General features: G+C 51.4%; 1 protein-coding gene across 6 annotated transcripts in view; it reads right to left on the bottom strand.

The window, feature by feature from the left end:
- The window catches only part of ABLIM3 (actin binding LIM protein family member 3), a 109,608-nt gene that overhangs the window by 42,785 nt on the left and 48,643 nt on the right, over positions 1-18,180 (bottom strand). For all 6 annotated transcript variants that reach the window (XM_032851494.1, XM_032851496.1, XM_032851497.1 and 3 more), the window contains exons 5-7: positions 16,687-16,799; positions 9,055-9,181; positions 5,174-5,267 (exon numbers count right to left, since the gene is read on the bottom strand). In XM_032851494.1, the coding sequence (XP_032707385.1) occupies positions 5,174-5,267; positions 9,055-9,181; positions 16,687-16,799 (334 nt within the window). The remainder of the gene's footprint in view (positions 1-5,173; positions 5,268-9,054; positions 9,182-16,686; positions 16,800-18,180) is intronic.

The raw sequence follows: 18,180 nt of genomic DNA, 5'->3' as shown, positions 1-18,180 counted from the left end.
ATGTCATGGGACTGAACCTCTCCTACCATGACAAGGACAATCGTTTTAATTAGTAGCCTCTTCCTACTTTGTGTCTCTTTTTCATTTCAATTATAGACCTGTTTTCCAGGGAGGCAACAGCGCCTTGGCAAAACCAAGCTTGGCATCTTCCTCAATGTCGCGCCCCATCACCCCACCCAGGCCGAGAGACGCTGTGCACCATCACAGTGACAACTTGGAAGCAAGTTGGGAGGGAGGCTGCCAGAACAGCTGGCACCAGATTAAGGGAAACCAAGTCAGTGAGGTTAAGATGGGACAATCCGTTAAGAAACAGAAATCAACGGGGCGCCTGGGTGGCTCAGTGGGTTAAGCCGCTGCCTTCGGCTCAGGTCATGATCTCAGGGTCCTGGGATGGAGCCCCGCGTCAGGCTCTCTGCTCAGCAGGAAGCCTGCTTCCTCCTCTCTCTCTGCCTGCCTCTCTGCCTGCTTTGTGATCTCTCTCTGTCAAATAAATAAATAAAATCTTTAAAAAAAAAAAGAAACAGAAATCAAGAAAATAGTGCAGAAAAACGGGGCATATCGGAGAGGCTGAGAATCAGAGCAAGGTCAGGAGAGGCTGTACTAGGCAGTCTGGCTGTCCTTGGAGAGGACACAGACAAGGAAGGAGGGAGTGTGACTGTCATTCAGCGTGTTGAGCTCTGTCACTGAGGAAGGGCCTAGGGAGGGAATGGGAAAGGGGAAATGAAATTTCATTACATACTGTTATGTCCCTACAAATGTCCTGGGCCCTGTAGTGGGCAAGTGTTTTTTGCCTGGCCAATATTCTTCCCTCTTCTTCCAGAAAGAGCACCAGGGTTTACCCAGGTGGTCCTACATATTCCCCACATCAGTCCATGTGGTTAAGCAGGGCTGACCCCACCAATAAGTGTATTCCAATTCTCTGGTCACAGCTATTGGTTTGGAGATGGCTCTGAGATTATCCAGTGAGAACCAGTCCCAAGCTGAGCTATGAGAAAAGAGAAGCTCTCCTTCCCCTGGAGATGCTGTCTGATAGGCTTATATCCTAAAGCGGCTGGTGTCCAACTCTCCCATCATGAAGGACAGCCTTCCTGAGAATAAAACCAACACAGGATGAAGTGGAGCCAGGATGGCAGGATACTCCAAATGCATTCATCTGAGTCCTGGATTCAGCTGTGCCTGAAGCAAGCCCTCCACCTGGGTGTTTTATTATGGGAGCTGATAAATTTCCGTTTTGGCCTGAGCCATTTCAGTATAATTTCTGCACTTGCAACCAAAAAGGTTCTGACTACCTATAAAGATACTCCTGTATGTGTCCTTTACTCTCACATGACTACCCTACCCACAAGACATCTGACACTAGATGTGTGTTGGAGGCTGGATTTCCACACCAAGCAATTCTCTGAGACACCAGCTGGGTATCCTACAGCTTACTTCAGTTCTGAAACTATTTACCTGGAAAGATCGTCAGACCCCACAGGTTAAGTGCTCAGTCTCACAAGGCTGCCTCTTCAGATGCCAACCCAAGTCCCAGGTTGTCAGACCCAGGTTGCTTCTGACCAACTGGCTATAAATTGGGGTCCCCATGCCCCCCAAGCTGGGTTTGATAATTCGCTAGAATAGCTCATGGAACTCAGGGAAACACATTTACCTACAATAAAGGTTAGAGGTGAGCATCCAGCTGGAGGAGATTTGTAGGACAAGGTGTGTGGGAAGAGGCTCGGAGCTTCCATGTCCCCTCCTGACCCACCAGTCTCCCAGAACCTCCACAGGTTCGGCCACCTGGAAGCTCTCCAGACCCCATTCTTTGGGGACTGCTATGGAGGCTTCATCACTTAGGTGTGATCCCCCATTACCTCAGGCTCCAGCCCCTCCCCCTGCCCCTCCTGGAAGATGGGAGATGGGGCTGGAAGTTCCAAGCTTCCAATCATGGCTCGGTCTTCCTGGTGATCAGCTCCCATCCCGAATCTCTCCAGGACCCCATCCAGCCTCATTCACAAAAGACACTCCTATCACCACCCACCCAGGAAATTCCAGGAGATTTAGGAACTCTGCATCAGGAACCAGGGTCAAAGACTAATATTAGAACAACACATGCTCCTAGTGCTCTTAACACTTAGGAAATTGCAGAGATTTTAGGAGCCCCGTGCCAGGAACTGGGGACAGAGACCAATAGCTTTACTTTCTATTATTTCACACTAACATATCCATGAGAAGTTGAATGACAGTAGAATTCGACAGGATAGAGAAAGACTCTAAGTCTCAGAGAAAGTGACTTGCTTCCAGTTTCATGGCTAGAAGTTGTAAAATTGGAATCCAAATCTGTTTCATTCCAACCATGTATCTCATGACATCATGGAACCTCAAAGACCAACCCCTGAGTGGCTGAGAGCTGTGGGCACGTGTCATGGGATACAGGAATCTCGAGTTCTAGATTTTTAGCTTTTGCTTTACCAGAAACGCTGTGTATGACCTTGGAATAACATCACAGGTCTTAGGGCTCACTTTTCTCATCTGTAAAATGAGGAGGGTTAACTAGCTGATAGCTAAAAGTCTCTTCCAGCGCTAAGGAAAAAAAAAAATCAGTAAGTCCACGATGCTAATGGAACCTCGTATAATTGGAATCAATCGAAAGCTGGTTACAACAGCAGCCCGAGAGGAGGCTCCCATGATGCTAAACCCAATAACACGAGGGAGAGGACAGCCACCACAGACACAGTTTCAAAGCTGCTTGAATTCTTGTCTGCAGCCCTGCATGTGATCCAGATTTCCTCCTTTTCCAAAGAAAAGTCTGCTTTGGGGCGCCTGGGTGGCTCAGTCTGTTGGGCGTCTGCCTTGGGCTCAGGTCATGATCCCAGAGTCCCAGGATCAAGTTCCACCAAGTCCTGCCTGGGGCTCCCTGCTCAGCAGGGAGCTGCTCATTCTCTCTCTCTCTCTCTCAAATAAATAAATTCTTAAAAAAAAAAAGTCTTCTTTTATGACCTTTCATCCCATAGACCCTTTACCCCCACTAAGGTGTAGATGCCTCTCTTCTCTAATCCTGCAGACTTGAAACTTTCTGGAAGGCCTCCCCCCTTCCTGGCTTTTCCCCAGCCCACATAGTCCTCACCTGCTCCACAGAATCTGGCCAAGACTGGCGGACCTCGCCCTCCTTTCTGAAGCGCTGTCTGAAGCGCTCCATTCTCATCCCATAGCCCTGACTGCTCTTCCTCTTTCTCTGACAACCCCCAGTCTCCTTGTGCCACCTGTTCCCCAGGGTGCCTTCAGCTCACTCCTCCCTCCATCTTCCTCCCTCTCTTCCTCTGTTTCCCTCTCTCAATCCTGGGTGACTCCCCTGGTGCTGCCACTTCCTCAAATCCTAGCCTCTCTGAGATTATCCCGTCCATGCCTGAGCTGTGTTCCTGAGCTCTGCTCCACATTTCTGACCGCCTTCCCGAAGCCTTTCCCGGAATTTCAATCACAACCTGTCTCCGATGGAACTTGCTGTTACTGCCCAGATCAGCTCCTTTCCCGGCCGCCCCCAGTTCCCCAGGGGGCAGCACCACTTTCTCCCATCCAGGCTTGATGCTCTGGTACAACTTTTGACTTCTTTTCCTTCAAACCCTACGTCTACTGGTGGCCCCAGAACAAAGCTATGGGAATCCCACTGCCATCACGCGGGAGGCAGGTCGGTTCTCTGTCTGCTGCCACTACAGGTCTCCAGTCCTGCCAGAGGTGTCATGGCCTCCTCGCTGCTCTCCCACTTCCAGGTTCTTTCCTCCGAATGTAACCTGTGTCCATCACGTCATCCCCCTTTGAAGAGCAGCTCTGAGTGGGTCACTCATGCTCAGTCTTTCCACAAACTCTGTTGCCCAATGAATCCCATACAAACTCCTCACCCTGGAATGGGGCCCTGGGAAACCAGGGCCAACACCTTAGCTGTGCTCCTGTAGCTTGCTTTCTCCTCCACACCTCACTCCTACTGCTCCCTGGGAAGCTTTCATGGTTTATCAGCTCTGTGCCTTTATCTTATTCGGAATCCCTACAATCTCAACACCATTGCTCCTCGGTTGAAAACTCTCCAATACCTTTTCATTGCACTTACCACAAAATCCAACTCCTAAACGGCTACAAAGCCCTATGCGGTAAGCCCCGTGTGCTGGACCATCCTTCCTGAGCCTCAGTTTACATAATTCAGCAACACTGGCTTTTTTCTCTGTTCCCTGAAGGGATCAAGTTCTATTCTTTTCCTAGCGCATCACCAGACAGTCTCCTTCTCGTCCTTGGGGCTCAGCTTCAGGGCATCTCCTGGGCTCCTCCTTCCCTGGTTGTGACACTCTCTCCTGCTGGGCCCAGAGGTGGCTGCAGAATCCTTCTCAACACAGTGCTGACTGCAGGTGACCACCACCGACTGGCCAGCTGTAACATGATTGATGAGCCTGCCCGTAAGATCTGCCCCAGTCTGCCGTCCCCCAGCCACCTCCAGAAAGGAACACTGAGGCCTAGAGAGGCAAAGACACTCACCGTGAACCTGAGCATGAGTTAGCCCTTGAGTCAATATCCGATCCCAATTGTTCCTGCTCTTAGGCTATTGTTCATCTGTTGTACCAAGCTCTTTCCTGTTTTTAATTCCTCAAGGTGGGTGGTCCCAAAGCATAGGAAGCTTTCTGGACCCACAGGGTGTGGAAGGAAGGCCTGGAAGGGCAGCAGACAGGGGGCCAGGGCAGGGGCTCAGCTACGGGTCGCCTGTTAAAGGCAGAGCGAGCTGGTCATCAGAGGCAGGGGATAGCTGTTGTCATGGCGATGGACCAGCCAGGGAGCCAACCGCTAGACAAGCTGATTCTTAGATCAGCACCTTACCAAATGCTTAAAACTTAAAAATGGCTTCCATCCTTTAGCAGGGCTGGGAAGAAAACCACAATTGTCTCTCCGTGGTGATCTATCTGGGTCTGAGTCCAGAGACGACACTGATAGTCCCAGCACAGCATTTTTGGAGCCAGGAATAATTTTGTCCAGCTTCTCATTTTTGGGGTGCCCAGAGAGGCAAAGTTACCTACTCAAGTCAGGGAGCAAACTCAGCTGAGGTCATGGCAGCGGGGGTGGGGTAGGCTATGGAAGGAGGGGTCCTCGGTGATGACCTTTTGGAGTCAGAGGCCATCCTGCACAAACACCTTCCCAGTTACTTGAACCCACTCACCTCCAAGACCCTGCCGCTGATGTACCGGTCACAAGTCTCACATTTGATGCCGAACTGGGAATGGTAGTCGGACTCGCAGTACGGAACGCCATCCCTGCGAGAGGAAATGCACACAGGGAGAGGAGGCTGGGGGGTGGTCCATGGGGGGGTGTCACAGGCAAGTTCCTGGACCTGCAGCCAGTGATGACTGGATCGAGATTAGAAACACTGGGGGAGCTTGTTAAAAATGCAAACTCCCCAGACACCCCTCAGATCTATGGAATCAGAGAACCCTTGGGAGGGGGGCCCAGGAATCTGCCTCTTGACAAACTTCCCAGGTGAACCTGGGAACCACTGGTTTGGGCTGCTGGCCACGGAGATCCCTCTTCTAGTCCCCTTCTATTTCTCTCCCACAAGTTCTCCACATCCACTTTCTTCTCTTTATCTCCAAGGACTCTTTTTAAAATGCATTGTAAAAATGTATGAAGTTTTATTTTATTTAGAATAGGTAGTATTTGCATTTGGCACCTTACAAAGACATAAAGGGAGAAGTCTTCTCCCTCTTTGCAGCCCCTTCCAGGAGGTCATCGATGGGGTCAAGTTTTGGGCATAGCTTTCAGGGCTCCTCACCTGATAAAAAAATTTTACCTGTAGTAAATCATCTGACTGCTCCGGGTCAGGAGATAAGAGGAACCTACCCTAACCCCTTCCCATGTGCTTATCCAGCAGTAATAAGATTATTGTGAATCATTCTTACACTGCCCCCTGCTACTAACAGCCACTGACATGGATGGCCCTGTATATGGCGGGCCCTCCGATGGGGTGTTACATAGATTATTTTATTGAATCCTCACAGCAGCCCTGGGAAGTCAGAACTATCCCTCTCCCTCTAGCATATTGATGAGAAAACTCAACTTAGAGGACCTAAAGCTGGATTCAAAACCAGGCGCTCTGGTCCCCTCCACTCCCCCGGACCCAGGTGGTCATGTGGCCTGAAGGACATGGCTGCCATATGCCCCGGGGCTCAGGCTCAGGGCCCGGCCTGTCATGAGCACACAGCAAATGGCTTGCAGAAGAAACCCCGTGATGGCGGAGAGGGGCCTTCAAGGTGGACATGGAGGTAGCTGGGGGCATCAGACAGCTCACCCCAGCTCTGGGCCCTGCCTGACTCTAAGGACCGGATCTGACGACACGGTCCTGTGGTGCTAACACGTCCCTGAGGAGAAAGGGACGCCTCCCCCTCTTTTGGGTGTCACAGAACTGGCTGACGCAGAGAGGCCCGAAGGACAGGCATGTCCTTGTTTCATCTCTAAGTTGTTGCCATGCTGGGATTGCTGGAGCCCACCCCGAGAGGCAGGAAGCGTGTATTCTCCTGAAGGCCAGTGGTCAGACTGTTTTTTAAAGGCCCCTGAGACAAGCTTCCTCCCACCCTGCCAACCCTCTGCCCTCCACGGGTGTGGGAGGATGACTTGGCTCAGGGAGAAAGTCATTGGTCAGGAGGTGGGTACAATGAGCCAGCAAAATTTGTGTATACATGCCAATCCCGCCTTGTTTGGCCCCGGGGTCAGGAGGCCTTTGATAAGAAATAGCCCTGATTCTAAAAAGAAAGAGATGGTCCAATTCGTATTCACTAGACACTTATGAGGGTGCTGTCTCAGCCTTGGCACCACCCTGTGAGGTAGGTCTTCCTATCCCTGTTTTTATAAACGAGGAAACAGACTCCAAAGGGTTAAGTCCCTTGCCAAGAACACCCAGGCTGGGCTGCTAACCAAGGCATCGTCAATCCCCAAGGCGGTGTCTCTCTGCCCCCGCCACTGCACCAGCAGCCAGATGAGGAGCCCAGTGCCAGGCTGCAGAGGCCTTAGGAAGGCTGGGCCTTCTTGAGAGGAGCTCTGCGTGAACCCCACACCCCTGGCTGAGGCTCACAGACTCAAGGACTCCAGGCCGGAGACTCAGTAAGGGCACTTCTTACTCGGCAGGCACGGAGTGAGATGCCAACCTCCTCCTAGCATGGCCTTCAAAGCTCTCAGTGCCGTGACCTCAGCTCCTCTCTGCAGCCTGGGACCGTGGTGCACCTGCGCACACGTCGGAGCTCCGGGCAGACACGATGGGTGTGTCAGGCACCAGCCCGCCCTTGCCCAGGCTGGGCATTCCGCCTACAAGCTTTCCTTCTGTGTGTTTTCAAATCTTACCCTCGTTTTCAAGGTCTGGCTCAAAGAGTGCTCTCTTCCATGAAGCTCTCCCAGATTCCAGATTTCACTCCCTGCTAGTTAGAAGTGCTCCTTTCTTTCTCAGAATAATCTGAGACTGTCACTTGGACCTCTGACCCAGACAGTGCTGTCTGGTGGCATCTGTGTCCCATTTCTGCCCATAGCCTCGTCTGGTTTTCCTTCCCACTCACAGTTACTGTGGGTCACAGAGGGCTGCTCTCTGGCTCTAGGAGTCACGTCCTCCTGGCCAGTGATTGGTCAGGAATGGGAGTGTGACCCAAGGGTGGCCACATCAGAGACAACCGTGGGACTCTTGCTGGGGTCCTTGGGAAAGGGGCCTCTGTCTCTCTGCTGGGCTTGCTATGCTGGTAGAATGAAACCCTGAGATGCTGGTGATCATCTTTAATACCCTTGGGGGGAGGGCTTATTTGAGAATAAATCTAACATAGAGGAAGGGAGAGCTGAGGGGTGTGTAGGAGGGGAGAGAGAGAGAGAGACCTCCGCAGTGCCAGTAACATCTTTAAGCCCCTGGATTCAGCTGTGCTGGAAGTTAGCAGGCCTCTGGCCTTCCCATTTCTGAGCCAATAAACTCCTTTTTGCTTAAGTGGGTTTGAACTGGGTTTTCTGTTGCTTATAATCCAAAGGGTCTGAAAGAACAAAACCCTTGCGCTCCCCATCACCTAAGTCCTGGTGCCGTAATTTTTTATGTATCTAGTGTATCTCCCTTGTTAGACAATAGCTCTCCTGACAGAGAAACCCAGACACGGTACGGTTTTATGCGCTTGCCCTCCCCTGGCTGTGGGTCAGCCCGCGCCTCAGCAGTGTCTGGCTCAGACAGCATCAGCGCGCTGAGGGGCTGTGGCCGTCAACTTCTTTCGGGTTCCTGATTTTGGGAATGTGGTCATTAGAGTCTGGAGGTAAGGGGGGCGCGGGGCTCCTCCTGTGGGACCCAGTGCAGCCCCGGGGGGTGATGTCCTCTCTGCTGATAGCTTCCTGTGTCCCTTGTATCTCATCTCAATTCAATTCATTCAACAGCTGCATTGTTGGCCAGGGATGGGCATCGCGCTAACGGCAACAGCTGGTAAAACAGACGCCCCGCCTAGGTGAGGACGACATTAAATATCATCACAGAGCAAGTTACTTACTTCCTCAAGCCTCAGCTTTTACAGTGTTTAAAATGGGGATAGACGCCTCACGGGAGGGGGGGGGACGGTGAGTTGTGGGGTTTAATGTGATAACCCTTCCACGGCCATTAGCATATCCTTTGTACATCATACATCCTTGGTGAACGGTAGCTAGGGTTATCGTCATTGTCAGAAGTTAACATAGATGAGAGTATGATTGCAAATGGTGTGAGCCTGCGTGAAGGGAACAGACCCCTCGAGGGCTGGGGTTGGGGGAGCGGAGGCAGCAGGGATGGTAGGAGACCTTCGGAGAGTGGCTGGCTGCAGACAGAGACCAGAGGGAGGGGAGGAGCAAATGTGGCATGAAGAGCATCTCAGGGAGAGGAAGCGGCATGCAAGGGCCTGGAGGCTGGGGAGCTGTTCTTTGTGGCTGTGGGAGTGTGGTGGCTGGAGGCCAAGTGGAAGGAGGTGGCCCGGGGGAGATCCAGGCGAGAGTCCCCTGGGGCAGGCTGGTGGAATGCAGGGGTCCTGGAAGCCAGGCAGGGATGGGGGAGGGGGAGACACCCACTTGCTGATGTACTCCCCGGTAAGGATCACGCTGCAGGTCTGGCACTTGAAGCAGCTGACGTGCCATTGCTTGTCCAGCGCCAGGAGGGACTGGCCATGCTTGATCTCCTCTTTGCACCCAGCGCAGTCTGCAAAGACAAGGGGACGCCACTGAGCAGAACATCCCAGGGCCCATGACCTCTGCTGTCCTCTCAGTCCCGGGGATGGAAACCCCTCCCTGAAAAGCGGCCTTCCCATGGCAGCTCCCAGCTTGGCCTGGGCACCTGGCTGAGCTCTACCAGGTGGAAGCAAGGGCCCCAGAGCCCAGGCTGCTGGACAGGAGGACTGGATGTGAGGGAGAAGGAAAGACATGCTAGGATTCCTCCAGAAAGCTCTCTGTCATCCTGACCGCTCTTCATCCCTCACAGACGGACCCTGTCCCATGTCTGGCCTACCCTCAAACAGCTAACTGAGCGCACTACTGTTTGTGGCCTGGGCACCGGTCGCATCAGCAGCACCTGGGAGCCTGCAGACCTACTGAAGGTCTCCAAGCAGAGTCAAGTCAAGCAGCACAGCTGCAGGGGATAAGCTCAGTATCTAATCTTTTCCTGCTCTTGGACCGTATGCTCCATGACAAGGACCCTGTGTTTTGTGCGTAAATGCACTCTCTGTGCTGTGTTCAACACATAGTAGGAACTGGATGAGCGTGAAGGAGAGGACCTCGTAGCACCCAGGAGGACAGAGTTTCCCGTGCCTGCCCCCGCCCCAACATGCTTATAGTATGCGGAACATTCCCCTCGCCAAGGGTTAGAGTCTGGTAAGACCGACCCCAACCAGGGGCTGTTCTCACTCCCCATCCTCATCACCCTGGAACGCGCGCCAGGGCCCCAGAATGTGGCGGCCGGCCCTCTGCCTGCTGCTCAAGCCCTGTCTGGGGAGGCAGGAAAGGGGGCCAGCATCCAAGGTGCTTGGGAGATGCTGGGAACGCAGGCCCACTCTGGAGGGGGAAAGGGTCATGGGACAAAGTTTACCAGAGGACGAGCCTCTCTATTGGCACCACCAGACAGATGTGTACTTTGGAGTGGTGGGGGGAAGAGAAACTGCAGATCAAGTTGGGAGAGGCTGGCCGGAAGCCCTCCTGTCCAGCTGGGAGCCAGGCCTGGGAGAGAAGATGAAGCGGCCTGTTGAGGAAGGGGGTGTGCCCAGCTGACTGCGGGGAGGGTCTGAGCCCCACTAAAGTGCTTGGAGGAGGCAGCTCCCACGGTTCCCGCCTCTTGGCTCCCTAGCCTTTCTTTCTTTTCTTAAAAGATATTTTATTATTTATTTGACAGACAGAGAAAGAGCACAAGTAGGCAGAGCAACAGGCAGAGGGAGAGGGAGAAGCAGGCTCTCCCAGGCAGGGTTTGATCCTAGGACCCTGGGATCATGACCCAGGCTAAAGGCAGTGGTTTAACCACTGAGCCACCCAGGCACCCCTCCCTAGCACCTTCTGAACATCCCTTAGCACAGGCTGGGGTGGGAGGGGCTCGCATTGCAAAATGCTTCGAGCCCCAGGCCTTCAGACTGGGGCTGGGAGAACAGCTTTGGGATTTCTTTTCCTTCCTCACTCCTCCAGAAAAAGTCTACCCACCTGCATCCCAATAATCGCAGGCTTTAGAATGTAATCGTTTAGAGATTATCAGGCACCCCTTCTTCTTTTATAGACATGACTCGTGCATGCCCAGCACAGAAGAACTTGAGGGCTCAGGGGTCAAGGACTGAACCCCGCATACTGAACCTGTGTCCGGGGCCTCCTTGATAGACTTAGATAATTCCACAGGGGCGCAGGGTTCACAGAACCCTTAGTCACAGTCCCACCTAATGCAGGAACCTACAGCATTCTTGACAGGCAGGCACCGTCCTCTGCTTAACTGCCTCCAGAGGTAGGAAGCTCACCCCCTATGGAGGAAGCCTTCCCCTTTGCCTTTGGACAGCAAAATAGTCACAAGTGCGTTCTTTATTTTTTTTTCATTTTCATTTTTCATTTTTAAAAATATGTATCCTATAAAGTTTTATTCTTTTTTGTTTTGTAACTCCATTTTTAATTTCCTATCTGATTTTTTTTTTTTAACTGAAGTGTCGCTGACACACACTGTTACATCAGTCTCAGGCGTACGATAGCGACTCGATAACTCTACGCCTCACGCTATACTGAGCACAAGAGTAGCTCCCATCTGTCCCCACACACCGCTGTTATCGTGTCACGGGCCACGTTCCCCATGCTGTGCCTTTCATCCCCATCACCTACCCATCGCATAACTGGAAGCCTGCGTGCGCCTCCCACTCCCCTTCACCCATTTTTGCTCATCCCTCCTCCCTTTCACCTCTGGTAACCATCCGTTTGTTCTCTGTATTTGTGGGTCTATTTCTGTTTTTTTGGTTTGTTTGTTCATTTATTTTGTTTTTGAGATTCTACATATATGGGGAATCATACAGTATTTTACTTTCTCTTTCTGACTTATTTCACTTAGCATAATACCCTCTAGGTCCATCCACATTGTTGCAAATGGCAAGATTTCATTCTTTTTTGTGACTGAGTAATATTCCAGGGTATATATCTGCCACATCTTTATCCATTCATCAATTGATAGGTATTTGGGTCATATCCATATCTTGGCTATTATAAACAATACTGCAATAAACGTACGGGTGCCTATGTCTTTTTAAACTAGGATTTTTGTTTTCCTTGGGAAAATGCCAAACAGTGGAATTACTGGATTATATGACATTTCTATTTTTAGTTTTTTAAAAATATTTTATTTATTATTTGACAGACAGAGATCACAAGTAGGCAGAGAGGCAGGCAGAGGGAGAGAGGGGGGAAGCAGGCTCCCCACTGAGCAGAGAGCCTGATGCGGGGCTCTATCCCAGGACCCTGGGATCTTGACCGGAGCCAAAGGCAGAGGCTTTAACCCACTGAGCCACCCAGGCGCCCCTATTTTTAGTTTTTTTTTTAGGAACCTTCATACTGTTTCCCACACGGGCTGCACCAATCCACATCCTCACCAACACCTGTCATTTCTTGTCCTGACTGTCCTTTTTTTTTTTTTTTTTTTTTTTTAGAGAGAGAGAGAGTGAGAGAGCATGTGTGAGTGGGGGAGAGGGGGAGAGGGAAAGGGAGAGAGAATCCCAAGCAAGCTCCATGCTGGGTGTGGGATTTGATCTCACAGCCCTGAGATCATGGCTTGAGCTGAAAAGAAGAGCCAGACCTTAACTGACAGAGCCACGCAGGTGCCCCATGACTGCCTTCTTTATATGGAGCTGAGACCTGACTCCTTGTGATGTCCCTTATTTTATGCAATAAGAACTACCTCCTTTGTCTCCTGACATTGCCTTCAAATATTTAGAGACAACTGCAGTTTCTCTCTTCTCCCTCCTTCCTTACACCTCACTTTTCCTTGCTTGATGGGGTCATCCTCCCACCAACTTCATTGTTGACTCCATGGACTTGGTGTATTAGAGCCAACAACACAAAGCCCCGCCTCTCCAATAGATATCATTTGAATATCCGCATCCTATGCGGCCACATTCTAGTCCTGAGTCCCATCTCCTTAAGCTGCTGTGATGTGTCTGCGATGGATGTGGTAACTTGAGTCAAAATTCAGGAGGGCGTGCAGGGGTGTGGTTAGAGGCTGGGCCAGGAGGACAGAGTGAATGGTGAGAGGCGGGCTGAGGGCACAAGCCCAGCCCCCTCAGGGACTGGTTGTGTGACCTCGAAGCCCCTGCTTCCTCATCTGACTGTCTCCCTTACGGCACTGGTGTGAAGATGCGCTACTTTCAGGCCTGTAAGGACACAACATGCGAGCTCAATGAATGGTCGCTGTCATCCTTACTTCACGTTCTTGTGTTTCTGACCCATATTCTGTGCTTGGTCCTGTGTCTGGTCTGAGGCCAGGAGAATTTTCCTGTTGCCGGGAAGGCCTGCGGATTCCCTGAGGATTCTGGGATGCCTCCTCTAGGTGGTTTTCCTTTTCATGTTATACCGCGGGTCCTCAGATTGATCAAGACCCTTTTCTCCTTCTTCTTCCTCCTCCTCTCAGCCTTGACCCCCGGTGGAGCTTCAGGCGCCAGCCGGGAGCCCGTGAGTCTGGTACAACAAACAGGCGCAGTCAGGAGAGCAACCCCCTGCTCCGCGGTGGTTGCTGTGCAGCCAGCTGTCCGCTCCTCGTATGCTCCTCTCTCTTCCAAGATTACAGCCTTCAGCTGGCAGAAAGTTTGAGTCCACCACCTGTTCCCCCAAGTCCCTCAGTCTCCTGAGGTCTCTAGAGACTGCAGGCAGCCATTTTTAGCTTTTCTTGACTGTGTCATACATTCCATCTAGATCAACGAAAGCGAGTGGGTTTTGTGAGTCATAGCAAGTCAAAGCATTCCTTGCTTTAGATAACGACTCCCGGAAGACATGACCCTTCCCTGTTAGCCAGTCATATCTCTGGTATAGGGTGTGAAGGGAAGAGGCCCCAGGGCCAGACTGCCTGGTCCCACATTCCGGTTTCATTACTTACTATTTGTGTGACTCTGGGCAAGTCATTTATACTCTTTGGGTCTCAGTTTTCTCATCTATAAAACAATTACTTTTCTCTCCCTCATTGAACTATAATGAGATATTATGTATAGAAGTAAAGAAAACTTAGTGCATTGCCTGACAATAGTAACAGTCAATCAGTGTTAGCAGTGGTGATGATGGTGATGGTGGTATTGGTGGTGGTGTTGATGGTGACAGTTGTGATGGTGATGGTCGTGGTGGTGGTGACAACTGTGATGGTAGTGTTGGTGTTGGGAGTGATGGGGTGACAGTTGTGATGGTGACAGTGGTGATGGTGGTGGTGGTGATGGTGGTGACAGTTGTGATGGTGGTGGTGGTGGTGATGGTGACAGTTGTGATGGTAATGGTGACGGTGATGGTGACAGTGGTGATGGTTCGTAGTGATGGTGATTATAGTTGTGATGATGGTGGTGATGACGACAGTTGTGATGGTGGTGGTGATGATGGTGACAGCTGTGATGGTGGTGCTGGTGTTGGTAGTGATGGTGGTGACTGTTGTGATGGTGATGGTGGTGGTGGTGGTGACAACTGTGATGGTAGTGCTGGTGTTGGGATTGATGGTGGTGACAGTTGTGATAGTGAAGCTGATGTTGCTCCCACTGCTGATTCCTCTTAGTGAGGATGGTGAGGAAACGCTTATTTTTATAAAAAGTTATTTTTTCTCTTGATAGTTCCCGAGTCTTCTTCTTGATCTATTTTGAGTAGATAACTGCTCCTGCTGTTCCAGAACGTCTTTATTCACCCTCCAGGGATGAAAGGTCACACCCCTATAGATAAAAATACATCAGGTTTTTCCTCCTCCTTTTTCTTTTTCCATGATACATTCTTCATCTCAGTCCTCTTTTGAATCTGGTTTTGGTTCCGTCTCTCCTTTGGGAACTCAGCAGACCTCCCAGCACCCCCTCTAGTTATCTTTTAGCATGGACAGTGACCACCTTTCGGGAGAAAACATTTCCATGAAACATATTCCCCGTAGATCCACAGCTCGTAGTCTTTGCTTTGTGAGTAACAAGATGAGCCACGATCCCGGGTCCTCCCCCTGGCGACTGCTTATATGCATACTTGCTTCTCATTATTCACTCTTCTTCACCTTCCTCTGCTTTTGGACTTGCAGAATTATGGTGGAGACATTTAGCGCCTCTCCTCAAGGACACGCTTGCATACAGGATTCCCACACTCAGCCAAGGAACTGTCCCACCTCTCCGACGTCCCTGGCGTGTGTAGTAACGCAGCACGAGCCAAGAGAAGTAACAGATTCAGGAATCATACTCTCTCTTTGGTGTGCTTTCCAGATTAAATCTCCAAGTCCACAGCATCCTCACTTTATATTCAGAGAACATATTACACACCACAGCGTATGCTAGTCTGGCTCCTGGATACTAACACATTTGCTTTCCACAGAGCTGGGTAAACGGAGCCCCAGCAAGGCTCACGCTCCTGGCCCCAGCCTGCCTCTCTCTACTGCCTCACACGCCGTCCTGCTGGTCTCTGGGCGCCTTCACAGCATCAGTCATAGGGCCGTGGCCCTGCATCCCAGCCCTCCAGCCCTGCTGTCATCCTGCACGAGGCTTTCAAGGAATCACGAAAGAGAACAGTGTGTGCACTCAGGCACCTTGAGATGGGAACCTGCTCAGACCAGCAAAGTCTTCTCGAATGTCACCAAGGATGCCGAAGGAAGTGTTCTGAGCATTCTGCGAGCAGATCTGATTAGATCGGGAGGAAGGAAGGGCGAGGGAGGTAGCCTTCCCATCGTCTTTCTCCCCAGCTCCCCACGGCAGGCTCTGATGGAGCCCCTCGGGGTCCAGCCCTGCTGACTCGGGGTGTTCTGTCTCAGCCCCTCGGAAGCATGCAGCCCCAGCCTGCTGACTCTCTCGGTGCCCGCGCCCACATGCAGGCAGCTAATGGACTTTCATTGATTTTGCTGTGGGGCCGGTTGGGCTGTCACGTAATGGGAAAGAACCCCCGGGCCTAGCGTGCTTGCGGCAAGCCCCGGGAGCCAGGGTCTTGTGTGGGTGGGCACCTGCCGTCAGCAGCCCATCGAAGGCATCTGGGACCAGTGATTTAGACATCTTACCACTAGACACATTGAGTGGAATGGATGTTCCACGGATTCCAATGACTATTCTGAGGTGCACTCCTGAGCCTCGGTTTCCCCCCAAATCTACAGTTTGGTCATGAAATATAACATTCACTCTGGTGTTGTAGATGTTCCCTTCATCTCTAAACACTGGTTCTCAGTCGTAGGAGCAGCAAATGCATCACCTAGGAAGCTTATTAAGAATGCAGACTTCTAGGTTCCTTTCTTAGAAGTCGAAAGTTGGGGGGGTGCCTGGGTAGCTCAGTGGGTTAAGTGTCTGTCTTCAGCTCAGGTCATGATCTCAGAGGCCTGGGGTCGAGCCCCACATCGGGTTCCCTGCTCAGCAGGGAGTCTGCTTTTCTGCTTTTCCCTCTGCCCCTCCCTGCCCTGGCTCATGCTCTCTCTCTCTCTCTCTCGCTTGCTCTCTGTCAAGTAAATAAATAAAATCTAAAAAAAAAGATTAAAGAAAATTAAAAAAAAAAGAAGTCCAAAGTGGGTCTAAAAATTTGTATGTTTAGCATTATGCAGTGAAGGTTTCCCTGGGACACTTTCTAAGAGACACTAGCCCATCCCTTGTGGTTTGCTCCCATATTTCTCCTTTTTAAGATGTGTCTGTGTATACATTTTAGTGGCATTTGTAGAAATTGAGAACCCTTGGTGGCTTCTTCAGCCCTGTTCGGGTGCTCTGAGGAACACAGATCCAGAAGGGAGATGAGATGGGGAGCCTAGCTCATCCCAGAAGAGCCCCACCCAAGCGGCCAAGCATGGTACAGGCTGTCACTGTTTCTAGTCAGCAGCCTGCTTTCCCTGCATTTCTGCTTAAGGAAGCTGGTGAGTCTGGGCCGAATGCCAACTGGGTCAGGCTTCAGGAGTCCTCCAGGGTGGAAACCTCCCCCACTTCCCTCCAGGCCTGCAGGAACGGATGCCGGAGCTGGGACAGGGAGCCCTAGGACGCATGGCCCGCAGACACGGAGGTGCCTGGGGGGAGCACTCACGGCTTGGTCCACGGATCTTGATGGGCTTACTGCTGGTCATGGACTGGGAGCATGTCTGACACACGCATTCCTTCCCGCTGAAGGTCACCTTGTCTCCAATGGGGAAAGGCTTCCTGCAAGGGAGATGGAAGAGAAATTCAACACCTCATCTCTAGAGGGATTCCATTTCTATTGGTGAGCTGACAGAAGATGGGCTCGAAGCTCGCTGGCACCACACGCAGCCTGCCTTCTATTAGACAAGGTAAATTCAAGTGCTGTTCACGGTGCCAGATTGGCTCAACCAACTCAGTTGGGACCACGACTGGAACTGGAGGCCCACTTGGACCACTGATAGGACTAACACCAGGCCAATCATGACACTTAGTGAAGCTCACATTTCTCATCTGTGAACGAATTGGTTAATAATTCCTCCCAGAGTTGCCCTTTCTTCCCAAAAAGACTTTTTCCATCCCAACCTCCTCTATCCCCAAATATCAAGAAGAACTCATTCAACTCCTAAATTCACCAAAATGTCTCCCTTTCACTAGCCAGGACCTTTAGAAATCCACCAATAACCTCTTCCTCTCCTCTGCGATGGTGCAGTTTGGGTTTCAGAGTTCAGAGGTCTCGAACTTGTCCATGTCCTGCCTCCCTAACAAAGATGAGCTGTACGAGTCCCCGGCAGCGTCAAGCCCATCGTTCAGGGGCTCTCGCGCATGAAGTCTGGGAGAGTCCATCACACAGACTCTGACGGCAGCCCTGGACATAGGCTTCCGGGGGCTCCCCTGCCCTTGTATTTGCAACATGGAGCATGGGAGGGAGTGCTGGGGTGAGTTGGGGGAGCTGGGTTCTCATCGAGGCCCAGACACTGACTTCTGGTAAAGGACACAGCATGACGCTGGGGCAGGCACTGCCTCTGTGTGGGGCTTGACAGAAACTTCACTTTAAACTGTCTGGACCCGGGACACCTGGGTGGCTCAGTTGGCTAAGCAACTGTGTTCGGCTCAGGTCATGATCTCGGGGTCCTGAGATTGAGTCCTACATCGGGCTCCCTGCTCAGCGGGGAGCCTGTTTCTCCTTCCTCTCTCTCTCTGTCAAATAACTAAATAAATTCCTCAAAAAAAACAAACAAACAAAAAAAAAAAACCAGGGGCGCCTGGGTGGCTCAGTGGGTTAAGCCTCTGCCTTCGGCTCCGGTCATGATCCCGGGGTCCTGGGATCGAGCCTCGCATGGGGCTCTCTGCTCAGCGGGGAGCTTGCTTCCTCCTCTCTCTCTCTCTGCTTGCCTCTCTGCCTACTTGTGATATCTCTCTCTCTGTCAAATAAATAAATAAAATCTTAAAAAAAAAACCAACAACAAAAACCAACATATGAACCTTACTGTGCTAGCCTCCAGTGGGTCTGGGATTCTGGGGCCCAGCACCCAGGTTTTAGGAGATGGATGAGTGAATGAATTCCACTGCGTGATTTTATTTTCTTGTACATTGTGTCATCAGTCTCGGCAGCAACCCTAAC

This window comes from Lontra canadensis, unplaced genomic scaffold, assembly GCF_010015895.1.
Source record: "Lontra canadensis isolate GAN:19392208 unplaced genomic scaffold, GSC_riverotter_1.0 scaffold5, whole genome shotgun sequence".
In the NCBI taxonomy this organism is placed as follows: domain Eukaryota; kingdom Metazoa; phylum Chordata; class Mammalia; order Carnivora; family Mustelidae; genus Lontra; species Lontra canadensis.
The sequence above is the reverse complement of the archived record's forward strand: the minus strand, read 5'-3'. Positions and strand labels throughout refer to the sequence as shown.